Source organism: Notothenia rossii (assembly GCF_949606895.1).
Source record: "Notothenia rossii genome assembly, chromosome: 3".
NCBI lineage: Eukaryota > Metazoa > Chordata > Actinopteri > Perciformes > Nototheniidae > Notothenia > Notothenia rossii.
In genome coordinates, this window is record NC_136901.1 from 96,135,603 (window position 1) to 96,149,472 (window position 13,870).

General features: G+C 48.7%; 2 protein-coding genes across 2 annotated transcripts in view; one reads left to right on the top strand and one right to left on the bottom strand.

The window, feature by feature from the left end:
- Positions 1-5,345, top strand: part of b4galt1l (DP-Gal:betaGlcNAc beta 1,4- galactosyltransferase, polypeptide 1, like) — a 35,800-nt gene extending 30,455 nt beyond the window's left edge. Inside the window, exons 5-6 of the mRNA XM_079670872.1 lie at positions 3,855-3,959; positions 4,176-5,345. Coding sequence (XP_079526998.1) covers positions 3,855-3,959; positions 4,176-4,305 — 235 coding nt within the window. The 3' untranslated portion in view covers positions 4,306-5,345. The remainder of the gene's footprint in view (positions 1-3,854; positions 3,960-4,175) is intronic.
- A 230-nt stretch (positions 5,346-5,575) lies between these two features.
- tgfbi (transforming growth factor, beta-induced) overlaps positions 5,576-13,870 on the bottom strand; it is a gene marked incomplete at its 5' end in the record, with an annotated part of 38,923 nt that continues 30,628 nt past the window's right edge. The window contains 3 exons of the mRNA XM_079671355.1: positions 5,576-6,025; positions 13,056-13,080; positions 13,194-13,249. Of these exons, the coding sequence (XP_079527481.1) occupies positions 5,970-6,025; positions 13,056-13,080; positions 13,194-13,249 (137 nt within the window). The 3' untranslated portion in view covers positions 5,576-5,969. The remainder of the gene's footprint in view (positions 6,026-13,055; positions 13,081-13,193; positions 13,250-13,870) is intronic.

Here is a 13,870-nt window from a genome sequence, read left to right on the forward strand (position 1 = left end):
CAGTGAAACTAGGCTCTGGTCTGCAACTAGGCTCGGATCTGCAACTAGACTCTGGTCTGCAACTAGACTCTGGTCTGCAACTAGACTCTGGTCTGAGTGCAACTAGACTCTGGTCTGCAACTAGGCTCTGGTCTGCAACTAAACTCTGGTCTGCAACTAGACTCTGGTCTCAGTGCAACTAGACTCTGGTCTGCAACTAGACTCTGGTCTCGGTGCAACTAGACTCTGGTCTGCAACTAGACTCTGGTCTCGGTGCAACTAGACTCTGGTCTGCAACTAGACTCTGGTCTGCAACTAGACACTGGTCTCGGTGAAACTAGACTCTGTTCTCAGTGCAACTAGGCTCTGGTCTGCAACTAGACCCTGGTCTGCAACTAGACTTTGGTCTCAGTGCAACTAGACTCTGGTCTGCAACTAGACTCTGGTCTCAGTGCAACTAGACTCTGGTCTGCAACTAGACTCTGGTCTCAGTGCAACTAGACTCTGGTCTGCAACTAGACTCCGGTCTCAGTGTAACTAGACTCTGGTCCCGCAACTACACTCTGGTCTGCAACTAGACTCTGGTCTGCAACTAGACTCTGGTATCGGTGCAACTAGACTCTGTTCTGCAACTAGACTCTGGTCTGCAACTAGACTCTGGTCTGCAACTAGGCTCTGGTCTGCAACTAGGCTCTTGTCTCAGTGCAACTAGGCTCTGGTCTGCAACTAGACTCTGGTCTCAGTGCAACTAGACTCTGGTCTGCAACTAGACTCTTGTCTGCAACTAGACTCTGGTCTCAGTGCAACTAGGCTCTGGTCTGCAACTATACTCTGGTCTCAGTGCAACTAGACTCTGGTCTGCAACTAGACTCTGGTCTCAGTGCAACTAGACTCTGGTCTGCAACTAGACTCTGGTCTCAGTGCAACTAGACTCTGGTCTGCAACTAGACTCTGGTCTGCAAATAGACTCTGGTCTCAGTGCAACTAGACTCTGGTCTGCAACTAGACTCTGGTCTGCAACTAGACTCTGGTCTCAGTGGAACTAGACTCTGGTCTGCAACTAGGCTCTGGTCTGCAACTAGACTCTGGTCTCAGTGCAACTAGGCTCTGGTCTGCAACTAGGCTCTGGTCTGCAACTAGACTCTGGTCTCAGTGCAACTAGACTCTGGTCTCAGTGCAACTAGGCTCTGGTCTGCAACTAGACTCTGGTCTCAGTGCAACTAGACTCTGGTCTGCAACTAGACTGTGGTCTCAGTACAACTAGACTCTGGTCTGCAACTAGACTCTGGTCTCAGTGCAACTAGACTCTGGTCTCAGTGCAACTAGACTCTGGTCTGCAACTAGACTCTGGTCTCAGTGCAACTAGACTCTGGTCTGCAACTAGACTCTGGTCTCAGTGCAACTAGACTCTGGTCTCAGTGCAACTAGACTCTGGTCCCGCAACTACACTCTGGTCTGCAACTAGACTCTGGTCTGCAACTAGACTCTGGTATCGGTGCAACTAGACTCTGTTCTGCAACTAGACTCTGGTCTGCAACTAGACTCTGGTCTGCAACTAGGCTCTGGTCTGCAACTAGGCTCTTGTCTCAGTGCAACTAGGCTCTGGTCTGCAACTAGACTCTGGTCTCAGTGCAACTAGACTCTGGTCTGCAACTAGACTCTTGTCTGCAACTAGACTCTGGTCTCAGTGCAACTAGGCTCTGGTCTGCAACTATACTCTGGTCTCAGTGCAACTAGACTCTGGTCTGCAACTAGACTCTGGTCTCAGTGCAACTAGACTCTGGTCTGCAACTAGACTCTGGTCTCAGTGCAACTAGGCTCTGGTCTGCAACTAGACTCTGGTCTCAGTGCAACTAGACTCTGGTCTGCAACTAGACTCTTGTCTGCAACTAGACTCTGGTCTCAGTGCAACTAGGCTCTGGTCTGCAACTATACTCTGGTCTCAGTGCAACTAGACTCTGGTCTGCAACTAGACTCTGGTCTCAGTGCAACTAGACTCTGGTCTGCAACTAGACTCCGGTCTCAGTGCAACTAGACTCTGGTCCCGCAACTACACTCTGGTCTGCAACTAGACTCTGGTCTGCAACTAGACTCTGGTATCGGTGCAACTAGACTCTGTTCTGCAACTAGGCTCTGGTCTGCAACTAGGCTCTGGTCTGCAACTAGGCTCTGGTCTGCAACTAGGCTCTTGTCTCAGTGCAACTAGGCTCTGGTCTGCAACTAGACTCTGGTCTCAGTGCAACTAGACTCTGGTCTGCAACTAGACTCTTGTCTGCAACTAGACTCTGGTCTCAGTGCAACTAGGCTCTGGTCTGCAACTAGACTCTTGTCTGCAACTAGACTCTGGTCTCAGTGCAACTAGGCTCTGGTCTGCAACTATACTCTGGTCTCAGTGCAACTAGACTCTGGTCTGCAACTAGACTCTGGTCTCAGTGCAACTAGACTCTGGTCTCAGTGCAACTAGACTCTGGTCTCAGTGCAACTAGGCTCTGGTCTGCAACTAGGCTCTGGTCTGCAACTAGACTCTGGTCTCAGTGCAACTAGACTCTGGTCTCAGTGCAACTAGACTCTGGTCTCAGTGCAACTAGGCTCTGGTCTGCAACTAGACTCTGGTCTCAGTGCAACTAGACTCTGGTCTGCAACTAGACTCTGGTCTCAGTACAACTAGACTCTGGTCTGCAACTAGACTCTGGTCTCAGTGCAACTAGACTCTGGTCTCAGTGCAACTAGACTCTGGTCTCAGTGCAACTAGACTCTGGTCTGCAACTAGACTCTGGTCTCAGTGCAACTAAGCTCTGGTCTGCAACTAGGCTCTGGTATCGGCGCAACTAGGCTCTGGTCTGCAACTAGACTCTGGTCTGCAACTAGACTCTGGTCTGCAACTAAGCTCTGGTCTGCAACTAGGCTCTGGTATCGGTGCAACTAGGCTCTGGTCTGCAACTAGACTCTGGTCTGCAACTAGGCTCTGGTCTGCGACTAGGCTCTGGTCTGCAACTAGACTCTGGTCTGCAACTAGGCTCTGGTATCGGTGCAACTAGGCTCCGGTCTGCAACTAGGCTCTGGTCTGCAACTAGGCTCTGGTCTGCAACTAGACTCTGGTCTCAGTGCAACGGGACTCTGTTCTGCAACTATACTCTGTTCTCAGTGCAACTAGACTCTAGTCTCAGTGCAACTAGCCTCTGGTCTGCAACTAGACTCTGGTCTGCAACTAGACTCTGGTCTCAGTGCAACTAGACTCCGGTCTGCAACTAGACTCCGGTCTGCAACTAGACTCTGGTCTCAGTGCAACTAGACTCCGGTCTGCATCTAGACTCTGGTCTGCAACTAGACTCTGATCTGCAACTAGACTCTGGTCTGCAACTAGACTCTGGTCTCAGTGCAACTAGACTCTGGTCTGCAACTAGACTTTGGTCTCAGTGCAACTAGACTCTGGTCTGCAACTAGACTCTGGTCTCAGTGCAACTAGACTCTGGTCTGCAACTAGACTCTGGTCTCAGTGCAACTAGACTCTGGTCTGCAACTAGACTCTGGTCTCAGTGCAACTAGACTCTGGTCTGCAACTAGACTCTGGTCTGCAGCTAGACTCTGGTCTGCAACTAGACTCTGGTCTCAGTGCAACTAGACTCTGGTCTGCAACTAGACTCTGGTCTGCAACTAGACTCTGGTCTGCAATTAGACTCTGGTCTCAGTCCAACTAGACTCTGGTCTGCAACTAGACTCTGGTCTCAGTGCAACTAGACTCTGCTCTGCAACTAGACTCTGGTCTCAGGTCTGCTGATCTCTGGTGTCAGGTCTGCTGGACCCTGGTCTCAGTGGGGATGGTCTCACGTCTGCTGAACTCTGGTCTCAGGTTTGTAATGTGCTCCTGTCTGCAGGCTGTCCTCCAGAGGGATGTCCATTTCCAGACCCAGTGGAGACGTCGGGAAGTGTCGAATGATCCGGCACCAGAGAGACAAGAAGAATGAGCCCAACCCTCAGAGGTAAAGGGGGGGGGGGGGGTCCTTCCTGTGGTTCAGGGGACCTTCCTGTTATTCAGGGATCCTTCTGGGGTTCAGGGGACCTTCCTGTGGTTCAGGGGTCTTTCGGGGGTCCAGGGGTCCTTCCTGTGGTTCAGGGTAGCATCATCAGGACTCGTGGGCCTTCAGTTGCAACGTGTTGAGTTATCTTTAAGACCTTCTTTATATAATGTGTTCCAGGTTCAACCGGATCGCCCACACCAGAGACACCATGTCCTCAGACGGGATTTCGTCCCTCTCCTATTCGCTGCTGAAGACGGAGAAGCGGGACCTCTACACCTGGATCAGCGTGGACGTGGGGAAGCCCTGAGAGCCAGGCTCTAATTGGACGTGGGGAAGCCCTGAGAGCCAGGCTCTGATTGGGCGTGGGGAAGCCCTTAGAGTCGGGCTCTGATTGGACGTGGGGAAGCCCTGAGAGCCGGGCTCTGATTGGACATGGGGCGGCCCTGAGAGCCGGGCTCTGATTGGACGCTGCGTCCTGAACCAGACTTTAATTTTTTTTAATCTATCGGAGACAATCAGGGCTGGGGGGGGGTCACATGGTGTGGGCTTTACTGGTGGGGGTTTATGGGTAATTAAAGGGGCGGATTTAGATCAGGATCCTGGGCCTGATTCCGGTTCCTAAATATGTGTGACATCACTTCCTGTTTATATTGAAGTCTCTGTGGACATTAAACACATCAGAGACAAAAAGAGCAAAGCTTTAACCCTTAGAGACCGTGTGTGTGTGTGTGTGTGTGTGTGTGTGTGTGTGTGTGTGTGTGTGTGTGTGTGTGTGTGTGTGTGTGTGTGTGTGTGTGTGTGTGTGTGTGTGTGTGTGTGTGTGTGTGTGTGTGTGTGTGTGTGTGTGTGTTAATCAGGTGAATAATTAAGGTGTGTTTATAAATCAGGTGATTCTGTGAATATTTGAGCCAAATTGAACCGTGGGGGGGGGGGGGGTTATACAAGGTAAAATATGTTCTGAAATGAAAGCAGTAAAATGCACAAATTATTAGTAATTTCTTTATTTATACAATAACGGCAATATCCCATCGTCCCTGAAGGCTGCATCTCATTCTGGAGCACATCAGATACACTTTGTGTGTGTGTGTGTGTGTGTGTGTGTGTGTGTGTGTGTGTGTGTGTGTGTGTGTGTGTGTGTGTGTGTGTGTGTGTGTGTGTGTGTGTGTGTGTGTGTGTGTGTGTGTGTGTGTGTGTGTGTGTGTGTGTGTGTGTGTGTGTGTGTGTGTGTGTGTGTGTGTGTGTGTGTGGACAGGTTTGTTTCTTCAGACCAAAAATATTGATGTTGTTTATAAATGATAACCCTTTATTGTGCCTTAAAGAGAGGGAAATAAAACCCGTCAGAAACTCGTCCGTCTCCTTCGTTTCTACTTATTATATATTGTTTATATTTTTACTTTGTTCATTTTTTAAATATTTGTTTCCATTGTTAGATTTCAGGCATTCGCTGACACACACACACACACACACACACACACACACAGAGACACACACACACACACACACACACACACACACACACACACACACAGAGACAAACACACACACAGCTGCAGGAACAGACAATGTGTTTTCAGAGCTCATTTTGAAGTTTTTATTTAAAAACATTCAGTTTGATTTTAAAATGAACTTCAAACACGAGTCGATAAAACAAACAGACATTTCTTCTCTGAGGCCTCTTTCACTACATCTCCCAAAATGCCTTTCAACAGACCTTCACATCCTGCTTTTAGATCAAACACAACTGCTGAAAATGTGTAAAATGTGAACTAATAAAAGATGTAAATAAAACTAAACATTTATATGAAAAATGTTTAAAGAAAATATCAGTAAAATGTGAAAATGATTGAAATATGTAATAACAGCAAACTGAAGAATGTGAGGAGAGAACAGCTGTTTGAGATCATGTGACCTCAGCATGGGGAGTGGCCTCTGCAGGGGGCGTGGCCTCCGCAGGGGGCGTGTCACTTCCTGTTACTGCTTCATGGCTCTGCTCGAGTGGCTGCTCAGAACCTTCCGGAACAAATCGTCTGAACACAGAGAACATGGAGAACATCAGAGAACAGGGAGAACACCAAGAACACCAGAGAACAACAGAGAACAAAGAGAATATTGGAGAACACAGAGATCATGGAGAACACAGAGAACACAGAGATCATGGAGAACACAGAGAACACAGAGATCATGGAGAACACAGAGAACACAGAGATCATGGAGAACACAGAGAACACGGAGAACACAGAGAACACAGAGAACAGGGACAATACAGAGAACACGGAGAACATGGAGAAGAGGGAGAACACAGAGAACACGGAGAACACAGAGAACACAGAGAACACAGAGAACAGGGAGAACAGGGAGAACATGGAGAACACAGAGAACAGGGTGAACACAGAGAACACGGAAAACACAGAGAACAGGGAGAACACGGAGAACATGGAGAACACAGAGAACACGGAGAACAGGGAGAACACAGAGAACACAGAGAACACGGAGAACACGGAGAACAGGGAGAACACGGAGAACATGGAGAAGAGGGAGAACACAGAGAAAAGGGTGAACACAGAACACAGAGAACACGGAAAACACAGAGAACAGGGAGAACACGGAGAACATGGAGAACACAGAGAACACGGAGAACACAGAGAACACAGAGAACACGGAGAACACAGAGAACAGGGAGAACACGGAGAACACAGAGAACATGGAGAACAGGGAGAACATGGAGAACACAGAGAACAGGGTGAACACAGAACACAGGGAGAACACAGAGAACAGGGAGAACACAAAACACAGAGAACACGGAAAACACAGAGAACACGGAGAACATGGAGAACACAGAGAACAGGGAGAACAGGGAGAACACAGAGAACAAAGAGAACACGGAGAACACAGAGAACAGGGAGAACACGGAGAACACAGAGAACACAGAGAAAAGGGAGAATACAGAGAACACGGAGAACATGGAGAACACAGAGAACACGGAGAACATGGAGAACACAGAGAACAGGGAGAACACAGAGAAAAGGGAGAACACAGAGAACACGGAGAACATGGAGAACATGGAGAACAGGGAGAACATGGAGAACACAGAGAACACGGAGAACACGGAGAACATGGAGAACAAGGAGAACACAGAGAACATTGAGAACAGGGAGAACACAGAGATCATGGAGAACAGGGAGAACAGGGAGAACACAGAGAACATGGAGAACAAGGAGAACACAGAGAACAAGGAGAACACAGAGAACAAGGAGAACAAGGAGAACACAGAGAACAAGGAGAACACAGAGAACACAGAGAACAAGGAGAACACAGAGAACACAGAGAACAAGGAGAACACAGAGAACAAGGAGAACACAGAGAACAAGGAGAACACAGAGAACACAGAGAACAAGGAGAACACAGAGAACAAGGAGAACAAGGAGAACACAGAGAACAAGGAGAACACAGAGAACACAGAGAACAAGGAGAACACAGAGAACAAGGAGAACAAGGAGAACACAGAGAACAAGGAGAACACAGAGAACACAGAGAACACAGAGAACAAGGAGAACAAGGAGAGCACAGAGAACACAGAGAACAAGGAGAACACAGAGAACACAAAGAACAAGGAGAACACAGAGAACAAGGAGAACAAGGAGAACACAGAGAACAAGGAGAACACAGAGAACAAGGAGAACACAGAGAACACAGAGAACAAGGAGAACACAGAGAACACAGAGAACAAGGAGAACACAGAGAACACAAAGAACAAGGAGAACACAGAGAACAAGGAGAACACAGAGAACACAGAGAACAAGGAGAACACAGAGAACATGGAGAACAGGGAGAACATGGAGAACACAGAGAACACAGAGAACAAGGAGAACACAGAGAACAAGGAGAACACAGAGAACACAGAGAACAAGGAGAACACAGAGAACAAGGAGAACACAGAGAACACAGAGAACAAGGAGAACAAGGAGAACAAGGAGAACACAGAGAACAAGGAGAACACAGAGAACACAGAGAACAAGGAGAACACAGAGAACAAGGAGAACACAGAGAACACAGAGAACAAGGAGAACACAGAGAACAAGGAGAACACAGAGAACAAGGAGAACACAGAGAACACAGAGAACAAGGAGAACACAGAGAACACAGAGAACAAGGAGAACACAGAGAACAAGGAGAACACAGAGAACACAGAGAACAAGGAGAACACAGAGAACAAGGAGAACAAGGAGAACACAGAGAACAAGGAGAACACAGAGAACAAGGAGAACACAGAGAACACAGAGAACAAGGAGAACACAGAGAACAAGGAGAACACAGAGAACACAGAGAACAAGGAGAACACAGAGAACAAGGAGAACAAGGAGAACACAGAGAACAAGGAGAACACAGAGAACAAGGAGAACACAGAGAACACAGAGAACAAGGAGAACACAGAGAACAAGGAGAACACAGAGAACACAGAACAAGGAGAGCACATAGAACACAGAGAACAAGGAGAACACAGAGAACAAGGAGAACACAGAGAACACAGAACAAGGAGAACACAGAGAACACAGAGAACAAGGAGAACACAGAGAACAAGGAGAACACAGAGAACATGGAGAACAGGGAGAACATGGAGAACACAGAGAACACAGAGAACAAGGAGAACACAGAGAACAAGGAGAACACAGAGAACACAGAGAACAAGGAGAACACAGAGAACAAGGAGAACACAGAGAACACAGAGAACAAGGAGAACAAGGAGAACAAGGAGAACACAGAGAACAAGGAGAACACAGAGAACACAGAGAACAAGGAGAACACAGAGAACACAGAGAACAAGGAGAACACAGAGAACAAGGAGAACACAGAGAACACAGAGAACAAGGAGAACACAGAGAACAAGGAGAACACAGAGAACAAGGAGAACACAGAGAACACAGAGAACAAGGAGAACACAGAGAACACAGAGAACAAGGAGAACACAGAGAACACAGAGAACAAGGAGAACACAGAGAACAAGGAGAACACAGAGAACACAGAGAACAAGGAGAACACAGAGAACAAGGAGAACAAGGAGAACACAGAGAACAAGGAGAACACAGAGAACAAGGAGAACACAGAGAACACAGAGAACAAGGAGAACACAGAGAACACAGAGAACAAGGAGAACACAGAGAACAAGGAGAACACAGAGAACACAGAGAACAAGGAGAACACAGAGAACAAGGAGAACACAGAGAACACAGAGAACAAGGAGAACACAGAGAACAAGGAGAACACAGAGAACAAGGAGAACAAGGAGAACAAGGAGAACACAGAGAACAAGGAGAACACAGAGAACAAGGAGAACACAGAGAACAAGGAGAACTTCTTCATTTCATTCTCTCTACCTCTTTCCAAACATAACAAACTCATCTCTTCTAACTCTGCTCCTGTCCCCCGTAACCTCCGTTCCCTCTCCCCCTCTACCTTTACCTCATCGGTGCTCTCAGCCCTCCCTTCCTCTGACTCCTTCCAACTCCTGCCTCCAAACTGCAGAAACTCTCCTCTCTACTCTCTCCTCCTCTCTGGACTCTCTCTCTCCTCTCTCCTCTCTCATCTTCTCTGGACTCTCTCTCTCCTCTCTCCTCTCTCATCCTCTCTCCTCTCTCATCCTCTCTGGACTCTCTCTCTCTTCTCTCCTCTCTCCTCCTCTCTGGACTCTCTCTCTCTTCTCTGGACTCTCTCTCCTCTCTCCTCTCTCATCCTCTCTGGACTCTCTCTCTCTTCTCTGGACTCTCTCTCTCTTCTCTCCTCTCTCATCCTCTCTGGACTCTCTCTCTCTTCTCTGGACTCTCTCTCTCCTCTCTACTCTCTCATCCTCTCTGGACTCTCTCTCTCCTCTCTCATCTTCTCTGGACTCTCTCTCTCCTCTCTCCTCTCTCATCCTCTCTCCTCTCTCATCCTCTCTGGACTCTCTCTCTCTTCTCTCCTCTCTCCTCCTCTCTGGACTCTCTCTCTCTTCTCTGGACTCTCTCTCCTCTCTCCTCTCTCATCCTCTCTGGACTCTCTCTCTCTTCTCTGGACTCTCTCTCTCTTCTCTCCTCTCTCATCCTCTCTGGACTCTCTCTCTCTTCTCTGGACTCTCTCTCTCCTCTCTACTCTCTCATCCTCTCTGGACTCTCTCTCTCCTCTCTCATCCTCTCTGGACTCTCTCTCTCCTCTCTCATCCTCTCTGGACTCTCTCTCTCCTCTCTACTCTCTCATCCTCTCTGGACTCTCTCTCTCTTCTCTCCTCTCTACTCTCTCATCCTCTCTGGACTCTCTCTCTCCTCTCTCCTCTCTCATCCTCTCTGGACTCTCTCTCTCTTCTCTCCTCTCTACTCTCTCATCCTCTCTGGACTCTCTCTCTACTCTCTCATCCTCTCTGGACTCTCTCTGTCCTCCCTCCTCTCTCATCCTCTCTGGACTCTCTCTGTCCTCTCTACTCTCTCATCCTCTCTGGACTCTCTCTCTCCTCTCTCCTCTCTCATCCTCTCTGGACTCTCTCTGTCCTCTCTACTCTCTCATCCTCTCTGGACTCTCTCTCTCTTCTCTCCTCTCTACTCTCTCATCCTCTCTGGACTCTCTCTCTACTCTCTCATCCTCTCTGGACTCTCTCTGTCCTCCCTCCTCTCTCATCCTCTCTGGACTCTCTCTCTCCTCTCTACTCTCTCATCCTCTCTGGACTCTCTCTCTCCTCTCTCCTCTCTCATCCTCTCTGGACTCTCTCTGTCCTCTCTACTCTCTCATCCTCTCTGGACTCTCTCTCTCCTCTCTCCTCTCTCATCCTCTCTGGACTCTCTCTGTCCTCTCTACTATCTCATCCTCTCTGGACTCTCTCTCTCCTCTCTCCTCTCTCATCCTCTCTGGACTCTCTCTCTGTCCTCCCTCCTCTCTCATCCTCTCTGGACTCTCTCTCTCCTCTCTCCTCTCTCATCCTCTCTGGACTCTCTCTGTCCTCTCTACTCTCTCATCCTCTCTGGACTCTCTCTCTCTCCTCCCTCCTCTCTCATCCTCTCTGGACTCTCTGTCCTCTCTACTCTCTCATCCTCTCTGGACTCTCTCTCTCCTCTCTCCTCTCTCATCCTCTCTGGACTCTCTCTGTCCTCTCTACTCTCTCATCCTCTCTGGACTCTCTCTCTCCTCCCTCCTCTCTCATCCTCTCTGGACTCTCTCTGTCCTCTCACATCTCGGCAGGCTCATCAGTCCCCTCCTGCTCCCTGGCTAAATGACGCACTGCGTGCTAAAAGAACCATCCTTCGGGCAGCAGAGCGGAAACGGTGGAAATCCAATCACCATGACGACCTCCTAACCTATCAGGCTCTCCTCTCCTCTTTCTCTGCTTCCATCTCTCAGGCGATTTTGTTAACCACTTTGAAAAAAAGGTTGATGATATTCGCTCTTCTGCTCACTTTCCAAACAGTCTCAAGGAGGCAAGAGTAAACCCTCTCCTTAAGAAACCCACTCTCAACCCCCTCTGATGTTAGAAACTACAGGCCTGTCTCTCTCCTCCCGTTCCTGTCTAAAACACTTGAACTGTCTTTAAACAACTCTCCTGTTATCTCCATCAGAACAACCTTCTGGATCCGCACCAGTCTGGTTTCAAGGCAGGTCACTCAACAGAAACTGCTCTCCTTGCTGTCTCTGAGGAACTGCACACGGCTAAAGCAGCCTCCCTCTCCTCTGTCATCATCCTTCTGGACCTGTCTGCTGCATTCGACACGGTGAACCATCGGATCCTCCTTCACACTCTCCAAGAACTTGGAGTTTCAGGCTCTGCACTTTCCCTCCTCACCTCATACCTCAAAGACCGCACCTACAGGGTTACTTGGAGAGGGTCCGAGTCCGACCCTTGTCAATTAACCACAGGGGTCCCTCAGGGCTTTGTTCTTGGTCCCCTCCTCTTCTCCTTGTACACAAACTCGCTCGGGTCTGTCATTAGCCCGCATGGTTTTTCATACCACTGCTACGCTGACGACACCCAACTGATTCTGTCCTTTCCCCGCTCAGAGACCCAGGTCGTCGCGCGCATCTCTGCTTGCCTAGCAGACATCTCTCAGTGGATGTCTGCTCATCACCTCAAGCTCAACCTTGACAAGACTGAACTGCTTTTCCTTCAGGGAAAAGATTGTCCCACTCTTGACCTAACAATCAACATCGGCCCCTCTGTTGTTTCCCCGACTCAGACTGCAAGGAATCTGGGTGTGACCCTAGATAACAAACTGTCCTTCACTGCAAACATCTCTGCTACAACCCACTGCTGCAGATACACTCTTTACAACATCAGGAGGACACGTCCCCAGCTGACCCAGAGAGAGACGCAGGTTCTGGTCCAGGCTCTCGTCATCTCACGCCTAGACTACTGCAACTCCCTCCTGGCTGGTCTGCCTGCATGTGCCATCCGACCTCTGCAGCTCATCTAGAATGCAGCGGCTCGTCTGGTCTTCAACCTTCCTAAATTCTCCCACACCACGCCGCTCCTCCGCTCCCTTCACTGGCTTCCAGTAACTGCTAGAATCCACTTCAAGACACTGGTACTTGAGTACCATGCTGTGAATGGATCTGGCCCTTCCTACATCCAGGACATGGTTAAACCGTACACCCCAGCACGTGCACTCCACTCTGCATCAGCCAAACAGCTCGCTGCACCCGCACTGCGAGGGGGACCCAAGTTCCCATCAGCAGAAACACGTGGGTTTGCTATCCTGGCTCCAAAATGGTGGAATGAGCTCCCCATTGAAATCAGGACAGCAGAAAGCTTACACATCTTCTTCAGACTGAAAACTCATCTCTTTGGACTCCACTTCCAGAGATAGAATTACTAACAAAGCACTTATATACTAATAAAGGGCTGGCTTATCTAAAGCCAGTTGAGTAGCTCTTGAAATGTTTGGCTCTATGAAACCTGATGAACTTTTATGATTCTGTTTTCTTCTAGTTTGTATCTTGTTGGTCGAATGCACTTATTGTAAGTCTCTCTGGATAAAAGCCTCAGCTAAATGCAATGTGATATTGAAAGACAGAAACAGGAATGTTTGAGGAATAAAAACTGACCGTTCCTGAAGCTCCTGGAGTCACCCTGCCAGACAGAGAGGACTCTTTATTATTATTATTATTATTATTATTTACATTGTTTACACATTATTTACATTAGTTTTTTCATTATTAATAAATAATAAGGCGTGTTCTCACCCTGGAGGAGGCGGGATCTGCAGGACCGTCACTCTGCTCTCTGTCCACCTTAGGAGCTACACACACACACACACACACACACACACACACACACACACACACACACACACACACGCAGACACGCAGACACACACACACACACACACACACACACACACACACACACACACACACACACACACACACGCAGACACACACACACACACACACACACACACACACGCAGACACACGCAGACACACACACACACACACACACACACACACGCAGACACACACACACACGCGCACACACACACACACACACACACACACACACACACACACACGCAGACACACACACACACACACACACACACACACACGCAGACACACGCAGACACACACACACACACACACACACACACAGACACACACACACACACGCGCACACACACACACACACACACACACACACACACACAGTTTAAAGGTTGGAGGTGTTCTTGTTTCAGCCACCAGAGGGCAGCACTGTTACACTGATGTCATCACGCTGCAGCATGCACTTCTTGATTCTAAACTGCTTTTGAACAGTAAGAAAACCAAAGCAATGCTCTTTCCTCCCAAGTCAGCGTCCTCTTGCCTCTCCATCGACACCCTTGTTGGCGTCTCTGTTGAGTTTGTTGATACCTACAAATA